This window comes from Penicillium diatomitis (genome assembly GCF_028827545.1).
Source record: "Penicillium diatomitis strain IBT 30728 chromosome Unknown utg000005l_segment0_segment0, whole genome shotgun sequence".
NCBI lineage: Eukaryota > Fungi > Ascomycota > Eurotiomycetes > Eurotiales > Aspergillaceae > Penicillium > Penicillium diatomitis.
In genome coordinates this window covers 1,673,319-1,691,410 of record NW_026623177.1, presented here as the reverse complement: position 1 = coordinate 1,691,410, position 18,092 = coordinate 1,673,319, and the positions used below count along the sequence as shown (strand labels likewise).

The 18,092-nt window shown below is 51.9% G+C and overlaps 5 protein-coding genes across 5 annotated transcripts; 1 reads left to right on the top strand and 4 right to left on the bottom strand.

Moving 5' to 3' along the window:
- Positions 1–96: 96 nt before the first annotated feature.
- Positions 97–978, top strand: N7539_005204 (Trans-aconitate 2-methyltransferase; the record flags this gene model as incomplete). Its single annotated transcript, XM_056934806.1, has 1 exon — positions 97–978. The coding sequence occupies one exon, from the start codon at positions 97–99 to the stop codon at positions 976–978; it is 882 nt and encodes a 293-aa protein (XP_056790000.1).
- Positions 979–1,485: 507 nt separating this feature from the next.
- N7539_005203 (Ran-binding domain-containing protein) lies at positions 1,486–3,865 on the bottom strand (the record flags this gene model as incomplete). Its single annotated transcript, XM_056934805.1, has 4 exons — positions 1,486–1,563; positions 1,632–2,507; positions 2,609–3,579; positions 3,826–3,865. The coding sequence occupies 4 exons, from the start codon at positions 3,863–3,865 to the stop codon at positions 1,486–1,488; spliced, it is 1,965 nt and encodes a 654-aa protein (XP_056789999.1).
- A 939-nt stretch (positions 3,866–4,804) lies between these two features.
- N7539_005202 (Yip1 domain protein) lies at positions 4,805–5,943 on the bottom strand (the record flags this gene model as incomplete). Its single annotated transcript, XM_056934804.1, has 4 exons — positions 4,805–5,054; positions 5,130–5,279; positions 5,357–5,771; positions 5,856–5,943. The coding sequence occupies 4 exons, from the start codon at positions 5,941–5,943 to the stop codon at positions 4,805–4,807; spliced, it is 903 nt and encodes a 300-aa protein (XP_056789998.1).
- Positions 5,944–6,673: 730 nt separating this feature from the next.
- On the bottom strand, positions 6,674–9,108 carry N7539_005201 (pentatricopeptide repeat-containing protein; the record flags this gene model as incomplete). The annotated part of the gene is made up of 2 exons (XM_056934803.1): positions 6,674–8,422; positions 8,518–9,108. The coding sequence occupies 2 exons, from the start codon at positions 9,106–9,108 to the stop codon at positions 6,674–6,676; spliced, it is 2,340 nt and encodes a 779-aa protein (XP_056789997.1).
- Positions 9,109–11,617: 2,509 nt separating this feature from the next.
- On the bottom strand, positions 11,618–13,740 carry N7539_005200 (putative C2H2 transcription factor (Con7); the record flags this gene model as incomplete). Its single annotated transcript, XM_056934802.1, has 4 exons — positions 11,618–11,967; positions 12,345–12,525; positions 12,803–13,533; positions 13,707–13,740. 4 exons carry the CDS (start codon positions 13,738–13,740, stop codon positions 11,618–11,620), a joined length of 1,296 nt encoding a protein of 431 aa, XP_056789996.1.
- Between the last annotated feature and the right edge of the window lie 4,352 nt (positions 13,741–18,092).

Here is an 18,092-nt window from a genome sequence, read left to right as displayed (position 1 = left end):
TGACACAAGCCGTTAAGAGTATATTAGTCTTCAAATTGGCTCAGCCTCAACAAAGTTCCAATCGTAACTCTACATCATAAGCAGAATTCACCAAAGATGACCACTGTCCTCGAGTACTCATCTACCAGGTTACTTCGCTCATTCCTCAATGCCCGCATGACACGATTCTCAAAGCCCCAAGCCATGTCAACAGTATCCAAAACAGCTCAGGACTGGAGCGCAGCGCAATACCTCAAATTTGAAGATGAAAGAACACAGCCAGCACGGGATCTCCTGGCCCGCATACCTCTAAAAAGCCCCAAAACAGTCGTCGATCTGGGCTGTGGCCCCGGAAACTCGACCGCTGTGCTGGAGTCCCGATTCCCGGATGCGAATCTAATAGGGATAGATTCATCCCCAGACATGATTCGCAAGGCTCAATCCGCGCTTCCACATCGTGAATTCACGGTGGGCGATCTCAGGACTTACAGGCCACACGGACCAGTCGATCTTTTCTTCTCGAACGCAGTGTTCCAGTGGCTTGGTAAGGAGGAGCGATTCGTCATCGTCAAAAAGTTGTTGGAGACTCAGCCTTCAGGAGGCGTTTTCGCCCTCCAGGTTCCAGATAACCTTATGGAGCCGTCCCATGTGTTGATGCGCGAGACTGCCAAGAACGGACCGTGGGCATCTGCGCTTCAGAATGTCAGTCGGGATGTCTTTCAGACACCGCGGGAGATTTACGACCTGCTGAAGCCGATCTGTTCAACAGTGGAAATTTTCCATACGACCTACAACCACAGTCTGGAGAATCACGCCGCAATTGTTGAATGGGTCAAGGGAACGGGTCTAAGACCATATTTGGATCCATTGTCTTTTGACGAAAAGGAGGGGTTCCTTCGTGAATACCTGAAACACTTGGAGAAGGCATATATGGCGACGTATGATGGCCGCGTATTGCTTGCTTACCCGAGACTCTTCGTCGTTGCCGTGAAGAAGTAGTTGACCTCGTGTACAGCGGCCTCCACTGATGTTTTTCTTAATTTGATTATCTGAAAGACCTTGACTTCCTCCAGTAATGTCTACCGCAGCTCCTGCATTTAATCACTTACAGGCGCTCAAACTGGCAAAGGATCACATGGCTAACCTGCCACCTGTAATGCTAGATATGGTAGAGTAAGTTCATTCATTCGCTTTATATCCAGGTACGTATCAGAAGCGCGTAGAAATTCGATGGGACAATCAATGGATTTCGCAGAGTGAAAAAATCGCTAAAAAGCCGCAGCATGCTCACGATTAGTGGCATTGGGAACTCCGTATGCACCGATCCCATTTGTCTTCTGCGCTCTTACAAAAACAAATGCAAGAGCGGTAGTGTATGGTGGGTATTTCGTGGCTGTTCTCCTATGAAGAAAAGTCTGTACGCACTGATCACTCTTGTTCCCTTCCACAGACATGCGCAGCAGTCTATAGGGGTATCTCGTGCCTGTCGTTCATGTCTCTCACAGATCATTTATTATCATCATCATCACCAAGAAGGTTTTTGATAATACCATAAAGGTCCTTGGCAATATTTTCGTTTCCAACCTGAGAGCCAGACACTTGTCAGTAAAGATCGTAATAGCCGGTGGCGGTCGAGAGGTGGAACAACTTACGCGCAAGAGCAAGGGCACTGTGCGGCCTTCCTCGATGCTTGCGAGAAAGATCTGCTTCGATGATGGTTCCTGATTCTTGGCATCGCCACAGGTCATGCCCTTGAAGACAGGGCTGTTGAGCATGACGCGCAACGCGCCATCAGCGCGCATAATCATACGACCATGCTGCTTGCCATTATCGTCCCTGCGAACGTTGACCTTGAAAGTTCCCACACCACGCTCTTTCCACTCGCCGCTGAAATGGAAGAGCTTGCCTTTGCAAGAGAAGATATTCTCTTCCTCCTCCTCACCGGTGGACACTACAGCATGTGAGGTCAGTTTGAATGAACCACCGTAGGGTCGTATGTCATATGAAAAGAAAAGGTAATACGCACTTTTTTGTTCGTAAAAGCGTTCATCAGTCTTGTCAGCTTCAAAGGTATTAGTGCCTTCGCCTTCTTCGTTGTCGCTCCCATCACCCTCAGAGTCATCCGCGCCGATGGGCTTCGAAGCCGAAGACTTAGTGTCACCGCCCAGGGTTGCAGCGGCGTCGGGAGACGCAAAGTTTGACAGGCCGCCAGTCTTAGCAGCAGCAGCGAAGCCACCTCCAACACCTGCAAATCCATTCTTCAAGGAACCAAAGCCAGACGTGGAGGTTGAGCCGAATGCAGATGTGCCAGTGCTTGACTGGAACACGGAAGGTTTTGAGGAGCCGAATGAGCCAAATGGGGAAGTCTCCGAGCCCGCGAAGGACCCCAAAGCTGAAGAAGCAAAAGCGGATTTCGATGCAGGTTGTTCAGAGGCGGACGACGTGGTGGTTGTGGCTGGCTTTGAGCTACCAAGCGAAGCAAATGGAGAAGAGGAGACGGCACTGCCGAACGCACTCTGAGCGAAAGCCTGATGGGAGGGGGAGGGGGAGAAAGTCAGTGAATTACTCCCAAAATCACCAATTCCAAGTGATCGAACGTCAAAAAAGTGACTGAACAATGGCCACTTACATTGGCTTTTTGAGCCTCACGCTCTTGGGAATTATCCCGGTGACGTTTATTTTCTGTTTCCTCGGGCTTCTTTGCGCCCTCATCTTCGACTTGCTCCAGACTCCGTTTCTTGTTAAGTGCTTTAACTCCGTCGTCCTTCATTGTGTTGGTAGAGTCCAGGGTTTCAGTTGCGTCAGTTGCGTCCTGTGAAGTAGTGTTAATGTTATCATTCTTCGATAGGTGGGTGTCCTGGCCACAGGATGGTGATTCCGCTGGAAAATCCGTCGGGCGGTCAGTCCGCGCCTCAGAAGAAAGACTCGACTCGGGCGAAGACTCGGGCGAGGGTTTAAAATACTCTAACCACTCTTGCTCTACAGAGTCGAGGCTTCTCTCCCAAAAGACAGCGCCCGATGGAGACACGATAGTCTCGACAGACTCGGAATCTTCAGAGCCCAAATCGCACACTTCTTCCGCGCCAGCCGCTTCAACGGACTCGATCCAGTGCTCCGTGGCAATTTCCGACTCCGAGTCTGACGATATCACTGTCACCTCAGGGGACGCTCCGCGCGAAGTCTGTTCTACAAATAACAGACTGCGTTCTGACTCGTCGCTCGAGACGATGTTGTAGTACTCAATTTCCGGGTGGTCTGGAATTCCATGGGAGGACTCATCCGTGGCCAGTTCGGGAGGGGTGGCGCCTTCGGGGTCCTTAGGGGTCGCATCACTCACGTTTTTTCCCTCAGTGTCCTTCGCAGACTGCGGCGTAGCCTCGCGCGATCGCTTGCGCGGGCCCTCACTTGTGTCGGTACCTTCGTTCTTGTCGCGGGACTCCTCGAAAGACCGCTTGCGACCGCCAGATTGCTCCGTTCCGGAACCGATGGAGGCGCTATCAGCCGCATCATTCGCAGTATCGATGGACGTCTCCTTCAGTTGCTTGCGAACGGAGCTGTCTTCATGGTCAGAGGGCGGGGTGCGGACGTCTTCGCCGGTCGCTGATCGAGCGCGAGAATCGTCAGCTTTTTGCGTTTGTAAACGGACCTGAAACTTATCCCGGAAACCTCGTGTAGTCCACAGCTGTCACGCATCCATGGCCACCGAGTGTAAGAAGGCTGTTCAGACATCGTACACTCGGCTCGTCGACTCGAAGCCGTGATGTTGACGACTGGTCGCAGACATGAATTGCTCCATGTGTACGAAGTATCGCGGAATACTGGGAGTCAAGACTTGCGATAACTCACCCTCAGTAGGCTTTTTGGGCTCATCTGTCGCGGGGCCCATGGTGAACGCTATCTCGGCAGGTCAGGTAAGGGCGAGCGGGGATGTCAGAGCGTTAGCTGGTAGACTCGGCAAGCGTCAAGTCTTAACCAGAGAAGGAGCCGAAAAACTGTAATCGCAGCGAGTGTGCAATGTGTTTTGCGCCAAAGAAAAGGGTTGGGAAGAGAGAAAGATGCTGAGGACGAGAAGGGGGATGACGAAATGGTTGTAGGAGCTAGAGGGGGGATCGACGAAAGTGAGGCAGCGACTCGTCGAGTATGACTGCAAGGCTGTTGTTGTCCCGGTCACCGCTCCCGCCCCGCAGGCAATTGTAAGCCGCTGGCTGATAACCAAAGTCGCCTGCAGGAAAAGGGTTTCTCCAGAGATGTACCCAAAACCTGCCCTGGTAAGGTAAGCTTCTGCGAGTGGGTGCCCAGAGACAGAGACTCTCTCATCGACCCGGGGTCAAGAGAGCCTGCAGGAATTCCCGATCAGCGTACGTTCCTGTGACTGTTGTTTACTTCGGTATTGCCGATTGTGTCGAGTGAGGTCGTGCATCGGGCGAGGCGTTACTTTTGACTGCATGCAAGTAGTAGCCAACTAGCCACGAGGTACTGATGCGACATGATTCGGCGATCGAGAAGAACATTACAGCTAGCTTTGGATTGGAAAAGACACTCGGGACCATAAAACCTTTCATGATGTTGAATTTTGATAGAGAAGTGGCTACATGATCACTAAGCCCACTCCTAGACAGATTTAGCAGCAAAACAAGAAGCTGAAGCAGCTGGCAACGACGCTTAAAGTTTGGCCCCTTGACCAAAAGCTTGACCAGCATATTAGCCCTGAGGATAGCTGTGAGAATTGGAGATCACATACTCACCAAGCTCACTGTCGCGCGATATAAGTATGTATCTCGGGGGGGGGGGGGGGGGGAAGAAAAAATGAAATATGCCGGCACGCTTAACTAATGAAACAGAGACACCCGATTGCGATATAGAAAACGAATAGTGGATATACTGCGATGCCAACACGGTTGCGCAGCACGCCCGAGCCACCCAGGATGCTAACGCCAGCCGCCAGAGACCATGCCACCAAGACAAGGTAGACGGGGATTCTGGCAATTGTTGGTAGTCTGAGAGCGCTGAGAAGCGCCGCAATGACCAGAGGAAATAGTGTGTACCCAATGATGGAGATTGATTGGAAGAAGGATCTGGAAAGAGTAAACGGTCAGTATCTCGGCGGCAAGTATAGAGACTGCCGGGGCTGCGAAGACCGCAAGACTTACATCTTGCCCCCAAGCAGCTTGATCTGCAATGTAACAGCTGCTTCTCCTATCCAAACAATGCAGAAGACACCGGAGAAGACGTTAGACGCTTGATCACCCTTGGCGATAGAAAGGAACAAGCTCAAAATGAGACAAAAGACCAGCGGACCCCTAGAAAGTCGAGCCGTTAGCCCAGCACATTCCCCTCATCCCGACAGGAAACCTTCATGCCACTCCCGTAGACCTACCAAAGATCCCAGTCACGCAACCCTTCACTCATACCGCCTTGTAGTACCATATCCGCGTCAGGCCAGCGACCCACGAGCCCGCGCAGGTTACGACCAAACCCAGTCATTGCTTCACCTCGCTCCGCTGCATCGCCCATACCTCCACCACCGCGCTGCAACATGCCACCCAGCAGATACTTGGGCCAGAGCACCTGGCGCATTTTCTCCCAGACGGCGATCAAATCGCGCGAGAGTGTTTCCCAGACGCTTTCATCAATGGTGTTTTGAGTCGCTCGCCGATCTTCGCCGGGGATTGAGGAAGTGAGGTAATTGCCGTAGCCATCTGCGCGGGTGCCTTGAGAGCTCGACTCGGGAGCGATGTTGCCTCGTAAGGGAGCTGTGTCGGATGTGTGTAGGGGGTCGTCGGCCTCGATATCTAGAGTTGGAATTCGCGTTAGCAATATAGTCTACCGGCATTGGCCCAAGAGCTGTCTTTCACTCAAATGTAGAGCTAGCGTACCGTGGTCGGCTTCAATCAAGTCATCGTCCAGGAGTGATTCGTCGTCGAGCAGGTCGCCCTGAGAGTGACCAGGCTGCACACTAGCCATGATTTCAAAGTTTCTGCGAAAGAGATCCGATAATGAAAGGACTTTAGTGTTATAATATCATCACCTGTTCGAGCGAAGTAGACGTTTGACAGTCGAAGGCGCAATGTTGACCTCTCTGGATAGCCAAGCTACCTTACCTAACCCGGAGAGGCTAGAGTGGCATTACGCCGCGCAAGCTGGCGTCACCGCCCGCGGCGAAGAACGGACCTAACCTAACGCTAGAGGTATATATATGCATTGAATGGAAGGTGGTCGGGACTCGGCAGTGCCAACCGACATACCCTGTCTAGGACAGTAGTCAGTTACTCCACAAGATAGTTTGTTGACTTGAGTGTTTGCTGAGGCACTGATTGCATGCAGGAGCCATGCTTGTTTTGAGCGTCTCCGTGTTTGGAGTATTTGAGAGTTGCGAGGTGGGAAGTATGAATTAAAGAACATTACTGTTGCTGGGAACCGATTGCAACATTCAATCCCGATTCTATGAGTATGGTATTGTCCGATGCGCCGAGATGGAAAAGCGACACTGACCTCCCAGAAACAAGTCACGAAGACACCATAACATCGAAAAAACGTTCACCGACATGAGAAGAGAATCGACATGCTCCAGTCTACAAACAAGCAACCAAAACGCCGTTCATGTGGATGATATGCCTAATGTACAGTTTTATGCATGATTTTTCCCATACTCCAGGGGAAGCCCGACGTCCCACAAAGACATTTTGTGGTGAGCTTAGTCGCGTATATCTTTCTTCCCGTCTTCAGATGCCGTGGAAGCTGGGATTGATTCGGACCCCTCCGTTGGATGATCCTTCTCAGTCAAAGCTGGAGCCTCCTCCACCACTTGCACGTGTCGCTCCTGGAAGGCATTCTTCTGGTCGATGGTAGGATAGACTGACATCTGAACAAACTTCTTGATAGTCTCCTTGTCCGAATAGGTCTTCAGTGAATTGGAGTCCATCTGTAAGACCTTTCGATCTTCCTTTGACAGGACAGAGGCGTACTCTGCCTTTAGTAATTCGTCGATGACAGTGCGCACGCGAGCCATCACCTTGACAGCCAGAGATGCAGGTATATTGGCTGAGCCGTTCTTCAGGGCACTCCATCGAGACCCGCGTTCAGGCTTGCCACCTTGTAAGGCTTCATGAAGCTGAGAAACAGGAACACGCAAAGCGCCCATGGCAGCGACATGGAGGTCAACGTGAAGCTTCTTACCCAGAGCCTTGAGATCATTGATCTTCTTGCCACGACCCTCCTTAGGCAGGCCTCGCAAGTTGAGAAGGACGTGTGGAGCTTGAGCCAGTGACTGGACCAGCTCCAGATACGATTCGAGGACTCTTGGATCAGGCAGGATCAAAGCCTTGTGCATGACTTGCAAGAGCTCATTCGCATGCAGAAGAACCGAGGCATTGTTGCGATCACGACGACAGCACGCCATCGCAAGATGAAACAATTTCTCATTAGCAAGACCTGAGGGTAGTGCTTGATTTTGCATGACTTGAACAGCCCTCTTGCTGGCTCGGCCAGCGCGAAGGAGACGCATATATTGAGCCAGGGCAACCGCATCAGGCTCGAACCGCGTCTCCACCTCAATTGTCAAATAATCCCAGTAGGAATAGCCTGCAGCGAAACCTTGAGGGAGTCTATGACAGACATCCTCAATGAAAGTGAGCTCCTTGCTGCCGGGCTGAATGTAGGTCAACCCCTCGTTCTTGGGTAGGACGGGGTCGAATATCAAGTCGAAATTCTCAATCTCCTCTTCCTCTCCCTCTAGAAGTTCCTGTTTCTCAGACTTCTCAGGTTCTTCGCGCAAGGGACGGTTGTGCTCGTCCACAAATGGCACGTCCTCAGTGTGATCGGATTCTGCCGCCGACCGCCGCAAGAATGCCAGACGGAACATTGTGAACCGCGAGGCCTTTTGCGTCTCAGCTGGCTTTTTGGCAAAAATGGGAATTCCCATGGTTTGGTTGTAAAGCGCAAGAACATCGTAGTAATCTCGTTCTCGAGCACCCTCCAGGAGCAGACTAGCCATAGCATTGACAACATGATTGTCAATTTGCAACTGATCCTTGGTCCACCGGTACAGGACATCTGCCCAGATTCTCTTTCCTTCCATCACCATTTGATCTTTCCTTTCAACGATCTTATCTGTGTCTGCCGGGCTGATCTTCTCAAGGTCGTTGCGCGCTGAATACTGGAGAGCACCGAGAATGATCGTATAGGTGCGCATGTCGGGCGCCTGTGGACCCTCCTCGGGAAGTTCTCCAGCAATCCGCCACAATGAGTCCATATCGTGATGGCGGTCGCACACCGAAAGCATTGCATTCGTGTGGATTATACTGAGATCGACATCGGAATGCTCAATAGACCTGTAAATGGATTCGGCCATCTTGATGTTGGCGGGCGATTTGGGAGCATCGGCGAGACCTTTCAGCATCAACGTATATGTCACCGAGCTAGGCATTCGACCTCGTTTTTTCATCTATGCGAACGGAAAAAAAAATAGTAGTCAGCATCTCCTTCAGCGCTTCACACACGTATGAGCCAAGGGCTGCTGGCCCAATCAACGTCACTCACGTCATTATACAGCTTGAACGCGGCTTGCGGGAAACCCCGTTGCATGCAATAGCTCAGAAGATGATTCCAGGCCACGTCGCATCGCTTGCCATCTTTTTGTGCTTGACGGACCAGAGCTGCGGCCATGCCAGGATCGCCGCTGCGCAATAGACGAGCGACACGATCTGCTAGATCGCGAGGATCCTCCAGCCATTTCAACTCCATGCTGATGGTCTTGCGGGAATAGCTGGCACTGCGAATCTCGTCATTCATCTCGCCACTCTCAGGAGTCGATCCGCTAGCGATTGCCATCAGCAGGCGTTCTTCCTGTTTCCGCTTCTCCACGTCCAAGACGGGGCCATTATGACCAAATCTCCGATGCTTATGAGGGGCATTTCGATTGGATTTTGTGGATTTGCGAAGTGGTTCGGACGACGCTGCAGTCTCATTGCTAGGATGGGTCTCTTCAGACTCGGCGACCGCCTGCGAGTACGGCCGCAGGCCGAACAGGTGAGACTGCTCGGGGCTCGTTCTGGCGACGGTGACTCGCTCCAACACGGACGAGCTGCGTAGAGTTCTACGCAGCAAACATGCTGGAATCTGGAGAGACATGACACGTCCACACCACAACTCCACAACTAAGGAATATAAGAGGGAATAAAAAATGAAACAACGAAAACTCAAGGCGCGAAGAAGTGAGTGGTCTGTTGGCAAGGCGCGGAGGTCCGCAATAATTTCTCGGAGATCGGACTTGCTTCTAGCCTCTTTGGGGCTAGACGATGCTCCCCTAATCACTCAGGCATCCCAGCGACAATCGTGATGCATGCCTGAGGAATCCAGACTTCGAAGCCCACATGGGCTCGGAGACGCTACACCCGAACAAGTTTGGCGCTTCGATGGAGCTGCGGGCCGCTAGAGCATTCTGATATCGGGGCAACCTTTGACATGAGTACCCCGGTCTGCCACGGGAAAGCTAAGCCAGGTGCAGCATGCGGTACCTGAAAGTCTGACACACTGCGTGGTGCCCGGTGCTCTCGTGTATTGTCAGTCAGGTACCTACTGATCTCTTCAACTATACTTGCAGCGGCGGTAGTACGTAAGATACCTCCCAAGATCTTCAATTAGACTTTCGACTAGTAATTCCCGAGTGTCTGAATTTCGGTACACGGCTACACCGCCACAGGTTCAGTCCCAGGTTCCAGTTTCGCTTTAGTCTCGAAACTAGTCAGGCCTTGCATCCTGCAAGACTGTGGGGACATGACATGTCAAAGGCCCTGAAGCTTATTAGATGCGCAGTGCAGCACTGGATGTAGGTCCTGCAGAGTCATGCAGCCTTTCCCGTTTAACTCCAGTGCTGGAGATTTGACACACCGAGCCGAATGAAGGCGATGATGAAATGTCTCGATTTACTCTTGCTTTGGTAGGAGTTTTTCACTCAAGTATGTTAGCGGTGGAATGATGCTTTCACTTTATTTTTAGTTTGCCCTAGGCTCTCTTCTCTTGACTCCGTCTGTCCCACCACCGGAGAGGTAGTAATTACGGGCGAAGCGAGTGAGCGACTGGTGTCTCTAGTCTCGTACGCCAATACACAGTGCAGAGTTAGATGGAGTATCAAATCCATAAAACGTATTAGACTCGGTCGTAAGAAGCCGAGGCTGCAGTATAAACCCCCCCCTCCCTCCCCCAAAGTCCCTCCGAATCCCACAGCCTCAACCGCCCATGCCCCTAATATCCCGCCACACTCACCCCTTTAAAACAAAACAGAGCATTACTTTCTCGCCAGCCAGTCCTGTCTTGCAGCCTCCCCGCCCCAAACAATCTCCAAGCGGACCGGTATATCCGCAGGAACCGAGTAATTTATACCCACGAGCCACATGCTCTCAAATCAAGGAGAGAAGACCCTTGAGTAGATCAATCCGGCTCGAAAGAATGGTAGGTTCTGTACACGATTGCACCGATACATGCTGCCCGGAAAGCCAAGTCGTACATGCAGAAAAGGGCGGACCGGACGGGGCTGCCGCAGTGTAGAGTCCATGTTCGTGTGACCAAAGGAAAGGGTACACAACAAATGATGCTGACTTGTCCATTGTCGTCACAATTTGGTCCAGACGGCCCTACTGGCTTCTTCTTCTTCTTCTTCTTCTTCTTCTTCTTCTTCACCATACGTCCACGAATCGCAAAATTCCCACTAATTCCATTCACCATATACCGTGCGAGATGTAAAATTTACCTATGGAGCACTCGTGGCAAAAGAAAGTGGGATTTCTGCTCTAGAAAGTCCCCTTTGATTCTTAATGAGAAGCGTCCATCGCTCATAAAAAATCTAATACATGAGGTAATAGGGTCGTAACAAGTATACAGACCAGCCATGTGGATAAGTAGAGCACAGGAGGAGGGGAGCAAGAAGCACAGCACAAAGGAAGAACATAGGAAACTCATTCATCAACCAGGAACCACGGATGGAGGAAGAAAATTAGAGGCCTGCGAGAGGATGGTATCAAGAGCTGAGGACAAGGAACAGCAGACCCCAGATAAAAGCGATATCCGGAGCGGAAAACACAGAAGTAGATCTGGTGACAAGATGAAGCAGGCCAGACGCGGGGATATCGTTGTTGAAATACAGAGCGGGGAAAGAGAGAGAGAGAGAGGGGGGGGGGGGGGGGGATGAGAAAGCGATTTGGAAGGATACATTCCAATCAGGTCAGTAGCAAGCATGCAGGAAAAAGAGAGAAAAGACAAATCGAGAAAGCCACACAAAAGCCAAACATGTAAAAATGCAAGGTTCCAGTCCAGCATCGATAAGAGGAAATGACATCAAGGCATGGCTGAAATTTTCACGTCTCCCGTCAAGAAGGGAGTGGGAGTTCAATGCGAGAAGTTGTGGGGCGAAAGCGATTCTGGAAGAGCCGTAGCGAAGAGGGATCAGCCAACCGATTTTCGAAGAACGGAAGTCGAGCGGACGACTCATTGTCTTGGTAAAGATGACCGATAACAAGAAGAGCCCTTGGGATGGTGATGGAGAACAGAGGGCGGGAACGGGGTCCAGTTGATTGGCGATGGAAGCTTGGAGTGTCCTCGCTGGCGTGCTTCTTCTTTGATTCATCGGTGGTTTGCAATATGGTTACTCACGTTGCTGGTAGACAGGACCGCTCTGGTATGGGGAGTGAGGGTAGTTGGGAGGGTAGCCCATCTGGCCATTGCTCTGGTAGACCATGCCATTGCTTGGGCCGCCATACTGGCTCTGGACTTGACCATCGGCAGGCTGATATCCGATAGGAGGAAGTTGAGGGCGGACGCCATTCCCATATCCGGAGGAAGGACCGCCTTGTGAAGGGTCGGAAGAGCCAGGCGCGTCAACCTGACCGGCCTGGGCTGCTTGGGCTGCGGCTCGTTCCCGTTCCTCCGCAGCCTTGCGCTGAGATTCTTCTTCCTTCTTGCGGGCCTTCCATTCCTTCCGAATCTCCTTGAATTCTGTAGAGAAGAGATGAAGATCAGTATTTGCCCGACTCGTTTTGATGAGATAGATGGATTGATGGTGGGTTGTGAAGGGGGATACGAGGCGACGACGAGGTATGGGTGCAAGGTGCGGCAACAGGCTAGCGCGGGAGGGATAGACCAGGCAAGCTTTCCCATAACTTAACCTCCACGCCAACGGCGACACTACTGCGGCCCCGCGAAATCTAGTGTAACTCACTAGCGCGAGTAGCTGCCGGCGCTAACCCGATAGAGCGATTTGCGACAGAACGTCGAAGATCATCCAGTATGCTCCTCTGACGCCACGGGAACGGTGATGTTGGGAGGGGAAATGATAGACACGATCGGAGTGGGAGCGGGAGCGCGAGTCTTACCTTCAGGGGTTCGTTTGGCACCATGAGACTGCATTGTCACGTGTGCATTCAGATGGTTCAATGTGCCGTATGCCTTCTCGCAACCATTCCAACCACATTTGTACATGCGCTCGATCTCCTCGTATCGACGACGGGGTCGCTTGTGCTGCTGAGCACCAGGAATTGGGACGAAGGAGTAGACCTGTTAGAGTCAAGAGAGTCAGCCCCACCGGTCTCAAATCAAATGGAAGGAACAGGCAAAGTTCGAGGGCACAGTTTTCGACAGATTCCCCGGGGAGTGAAGAGAAGACTGCAATGCCCTGGATTGGTGAAATCCATCCGGACGCGTGTCGTGGAAGGAACGATAGCAAATCAAGAGCCAAAATCAGAGAGACAAAGGAATCGTTTGGACTTCCAGAGGAAAAAAAATTTTTCCCCTCTCCTTCTTCTCCCCGGTAGTGAATCACCAAAAAACATACCTGACCAGAGCGCGACCCTCCGGTCGCCACAGAGGAAGGGGAACTAACCGTGGTGGCCGCTGGTGAGGCATAAGGTCCGGGTAGACCGTGGTGTTGCTGACCATAGCCGTGTCCCCATTCCGGGCGCGCATACATCTGGTGCGGAGGGGGTGGGTGCCCCTGATACTGCGCCATCTCGTGTCCTTGTGGCTGATACGGAGAATAGGGAGGCGGATACGTTGGGCTGTTGGCCGGCAGCGACGGGTCTAGAGGGATAGCCGCGTCAGAGGTGAAGTTGTGAGAGGATGGCAACGAGGCAAGAGCAGCTTCGGGCTCCGGACTGCGCGGCGTCGCAATCGAGTCCGATGCCGACAGCGTGGCGGGCGGAGCAGAATGTGAAGAAGTCATGGGCAACGGGGCAGTAGTCGTGGGGGCAGAAACAGAAGAGGCAGAAGACGGGGTGGGATATGTGATGGGAGAATTGATGGTGGTGGTGGTGGTGGTAGTGGCAGTCATGGAGGCGGCAGAAGAGAAGGAGGGAGGGGTGGACTGGAACGGACTTGTTGCTTGAGCCATACCGGGCGCACCACCGGGTTGAGTGTTGGGAGCAAAAGATGGCGGCGGGCGCGGAAGGTAATCCTGGTGGTATGCCGGCGAACGAGTAGGCGGTGGGTTCAGCGCGTACTCGGGCTGGGGGTGTTGGACGAGGAAATGTTCGCGGGCCGGGCCTCGGGCTGCGGCGTGTGGGAGTACTGCGGGTTAGGGCGTGCTTCAGCTTGCGGCGTGTGAGGATAGTGAGGAGCCGCGGCAGTAGAGACGGAAGTCTGGTCTGTGATATATGAAATGTCCAACGAGGGTGACGATGATTAGATTGGTGGTGAGATAATAAATAAGAGATGTAGCAATTGATGGGGGTCGAGCGAACCTGACTGTGCGTACTCGGAGGTGGGTCGGTCCATATAAAAGTCGGGGATGCGGCGCGGCGCAGAAAAAGGTTTTCCTGATGCGTTCCGATCCTAATTGGGAGCGAGAGCCAGAAGGCGGAGGGGAGGGATTTCAGAGGAAAGAAAAGGAAAAAAAAGGTGATGGGTTGACAGAGGAGGAAAGAGTGGAAAAGAAGGAATAAAAATGGCCGATCTCTTCTTCTTGTTCTCTTCACATATACACCTTTTCGTTGCGGCCACTCTGCGTCTGTCTTTGTGGTCTTGGTTTTTTTTTTTTCCTTTCTTGCACGTTTCTTTAATTTCTCACTCTTTTTTTTTCCGACTTTCGCGTTGTTGTTATTTTTTCTCCGAACGCTGCAGACGCGTTAGACCGAATCGTCAGCAGGGAAAATCAGGAGGAATTGGAGAGAGAGAGGGGGGGGGGGGGGTGTATAGGCCAACGGAAGGGGGGGTGTGGATGGAAGAGGGGGTCGGCTAGACAAAAAGAGTCCAAGAGAACTTTCTTCCCGCAAGTCGAGAACCACCCGACAGCCGGCCAATGATCGAGTCGAGTATTTTTTTTTGGGAATTTCTTCTTTTTTTCTTTTTTTCCCAATTTCTTTTTTTTCCCTCTCCCCTTTCCACACTTTGTTCACGCTGCCTCTCCACTCCACCTAAACCCAAAAGGGCACTCATGCGAGCGAGAGAGACAGAGAAGAACAACAAGTGACAAGTCGGGCACGTTGCACGCAAGGGACTCAACGAAACAACCAGACTCACCACGTTCAGAATCGTGGCTTGCCTGGCTCCCGCTGTATCTCTCCAGAAGAGTGTATACTTCCGCGTACGTTGGTCGGCAAGGGAGAATGCCGACAACGATCAACGATGGGAGAAAGGGAGGTTGTGCAGTGAAGGGTAAACTGACCTTGGTGAGGATGGTAATGGGAAGTCCGCCCACGAGGGTACTACGAGGTACTGAAGGGTAGATATCAAGCTAATTGACCCAGGAAAGACCCCTGAGGCCACAGAGAATCACCAATGGTCGTCGAATTTGGCGGCTCGGTGGAGATCTGGCTTGGGGCGAGGCGAATCGATGCCTTCTCCAAGCGTGCGGAGGGCGGGACGAGCGTTCTTCTAGTTCCAGCAGGTCGACAAACGGCTTGCAGGATCTAAATTCGGGCCCGATACACCTTTGGCACAGATGTGATCGGAGCGGTCAGGATGATGGTAACAAAACTTAATCTTTCTTGCAACCACGATCCAGGAGAGAGAGAGCGCGGACGGTGGAGAGAGAGTTCGCGATGATACACAAGACCCAGATGAAAGTGAGCAAACACTCGAGAGATTCTAGGTCGCAGAGATCGGACAATCGTCCTTCGGTCTTGTTCGCTAGGGCAAGCCAAGGCAGAAAGGCAATGCGAGGGCACCAGATATCTCCGTGAGCTTCTTTCTAGTCGAACGAGGCGCGCAGGACTTAAACGAGTCTGGTAGCCCAGATTGTCCACTCAACAATGGAATCACGATCTGTCAAAAGGAAACAGGAAAATGATCAGGCAAGAGAAGACAGGATTGCAGTGAGTTGCATTAGAATTGCAAGAGCGTCACGGATGCAGCAGGGCCTTTGTACAAGACGGAGAGTCGCCGCAGGTCAAGTCTTCGGCAGGACCAGCTCTCTCGTTGCTCGTGGGATCCGAGGATGCAGTGGGGAATCGGGTGGAGCAGGTAATTTGGCTTCTTTCGTTTATTTCATTATTGATTTTATTTTTATTTTCTTCGTACTTTCTTTTTTATTTTCGGTATCCTTATTTCATCTTTCTCACAAATTGTCAACTACTTGTCCCTTGTGACCCCCTGGAACCGATCGGGTTTGCTCCGACGTTCATTACCATCTCGAACGGAAGTGAAGCCCAATTCGAGGAAACTCTGAAGATATCTCGGTAGAATTCTCACTCATCCTTACAAAGGCCCTACAGAACTGGATCGTCCAATATGAAGGAGATTGTATCTTTGTCGTGACTCGTCAGGGATGCAGGTCAATACAAAACAAGAACCGGGGGCGCACACCAGAATCTAGCAGGCATTTTACCCCATGCTCCCCAAACGATCAGACACGATGCCAATTTGGTGATAGCCTTGAGCCTTTGGATCGACAAGGCAAAGTTTGATTCAGACTTCTCAACCATTGCCAAGGCTCGGCTGTTCCTGATCCCTTCCATTGGCGTGGTTACTTATAACGGTCTCCGTTTATAGGGCGTCAACTTTGATGCCGCGACAGAGTGCTTTAGGATCGCCGGCAACAAGTAGCCCGCAAAGTACGATCCGTGCCGCCGTCTGTTGATCATCCAGAATCCAGACAGGTGTCGAGAATCGAGATGATTGCCAGGTAGGTATGAGACTCTTGCGGACGATGGTCGCGGTACATTGATCAATACTGTGGTACTGTAATGGAGATCCTGATAAGGAAGCTCCTCCGTGGGAGATAAGGCCGCTCGGGTGGCAGTAAAGACCAAAAGGGTGAATTGGAAGCAGTAGCTTGGTCTGAATCATTAATCATCCAGCATCTAGCATCTAGCATCAATGAGGGGATTGAATTCGCCATTGCCCACCCAGTCCACCGTAAGAGACGACGATCCTCGCCTGCTCGGGGCTCGATAGACCACACTAGGGCGAATCTCGACTGTCCGTCAAGGGACTTCCTTCATTAGGGTCTCGTGCATGAATCAGTCTTGATTCTTGTTTTGGATCCAGATCTCTGCATGGATTTATGTAGCGGGAGCTTCACAATGGATAACCGTGGTCTCAAAGGGACAGACAAGAGGTTTACAGACACAGGCGATCTCCATTTCCCGTTCCGTTGGTTCCTATCAGCCTCTTAGCTTGCCTCTCGGCTGATATGATTATGATTCGTGTCAATGCTTTATTACGTCCAGCCTGTTCACATGATAGCACAAGTTCCCCTCATGCTCGAAATGGGCCTTTTGTTGCCGATGAAGCGGATCTCTTTTCCTTCTTTGCTCCCCTGATTTCGTATCTTTGATACCCAGTTCGACAAGCGCGCATGTATGACTATAAAAAAGGGATAAATTGCACGCAGTCCACCACAACCAGTCACGTAGAGAGATTCTCCGCCTCGGTGAAGTTACTACATCCAGCCAATTTTCAGATTGCAAGATGGAGTTCAGATCAAACCCCAGGAACCGTACTGAATGGAAAATTGAAGATGCCACTGACTAGTGACCACACTGTTTTCTAGGATAAAATGGAATAGGGCAAGGAGCGGGCGGGCGAGCTTGGGCCTGGTGGATGGAGATTAAGCATAGTCCCAGGCTACCTTAGCCTCCGTCCCAAGACGTGTCACTGCTCGGTACTCCGTTCCTCGGACGGGGTTGAATCGTCCAGTCCCTGAGTCCACCGTTTGGAACACGTTCTGATCTGGGTTAGCTCCTCTTCTCCTCCTGAACTAGTCTACCCGCATTTTCTAGGCGCGCGTCCTTGGGCGTATATAAATGGGTGAACCAAGCGTTTAGTGGCCTGGCGGGGACATCGACGGAAATGGGTACTGAAATACCATTCCTGAGAGTCAATGGAAGATTGAGAGAAACTGGACAGAGTAGAGCAGGAGGGAGGAGGGGGGGGGGGGGTAAAGTATTGGAACAGGAGGGCAATTAGGGTGGTGTGTATGTGAGAGAACACATCGAGACAATGGCATGAAAGGAGTGAAATATTTCCGATAAATTGCATTCCTCTCTTTTTGCTTTGCGAAAGTGAGAAAAACGAAGAGAGAGAAGAGTTTCAGCAAAGAGCAGCATCAACTGCCGGTGGATCAATGCGAGAGGGGGCCACAACTGGACAAACCGCAGTGAGCCAATAAATCCAGACCGGAAGCAGGCAAATGGCATCTCATTCGTGGAGGGCGGAAGAGGAACCGACAGACCGCGAGACAGACAGAAAAGCGAGAGAGAGACGCGGAGATGGAGGAGCAAAAGGATGGTACGCGGTGGAAGCGAATCCCAATCTGGATTAGTTCTGACGCACCTGGTCCCGGCGGAGATATCGAGCCAACGACGATCCGGTAGTGAATCACTTTGGGTCCCGCGGGATGGTGGGAATGGTGGAATCGAGTAGTGGACTCCGAGAGTGACCCCCGAGCTACACCGAAAAGGGGGCTAGTGCAAGCTGGGGGAGCGGAGCAGATGGGCAAAACCGATGGTCGACTCGGGAAGACCAGGGCTAAAGAGGAAAAGGTCGCAGGACGAGGCCTAGAGCGGGGAATCCAGTCAGTGGTAAAGCGGAGTCTGCTGGTGGAGTGGATCCACCAGCTGATGGAGCTAATACCACTTTGGGGCTAGCAGACACAACCCGCTGGAGAAATCTTGAGAGCCAGGGCG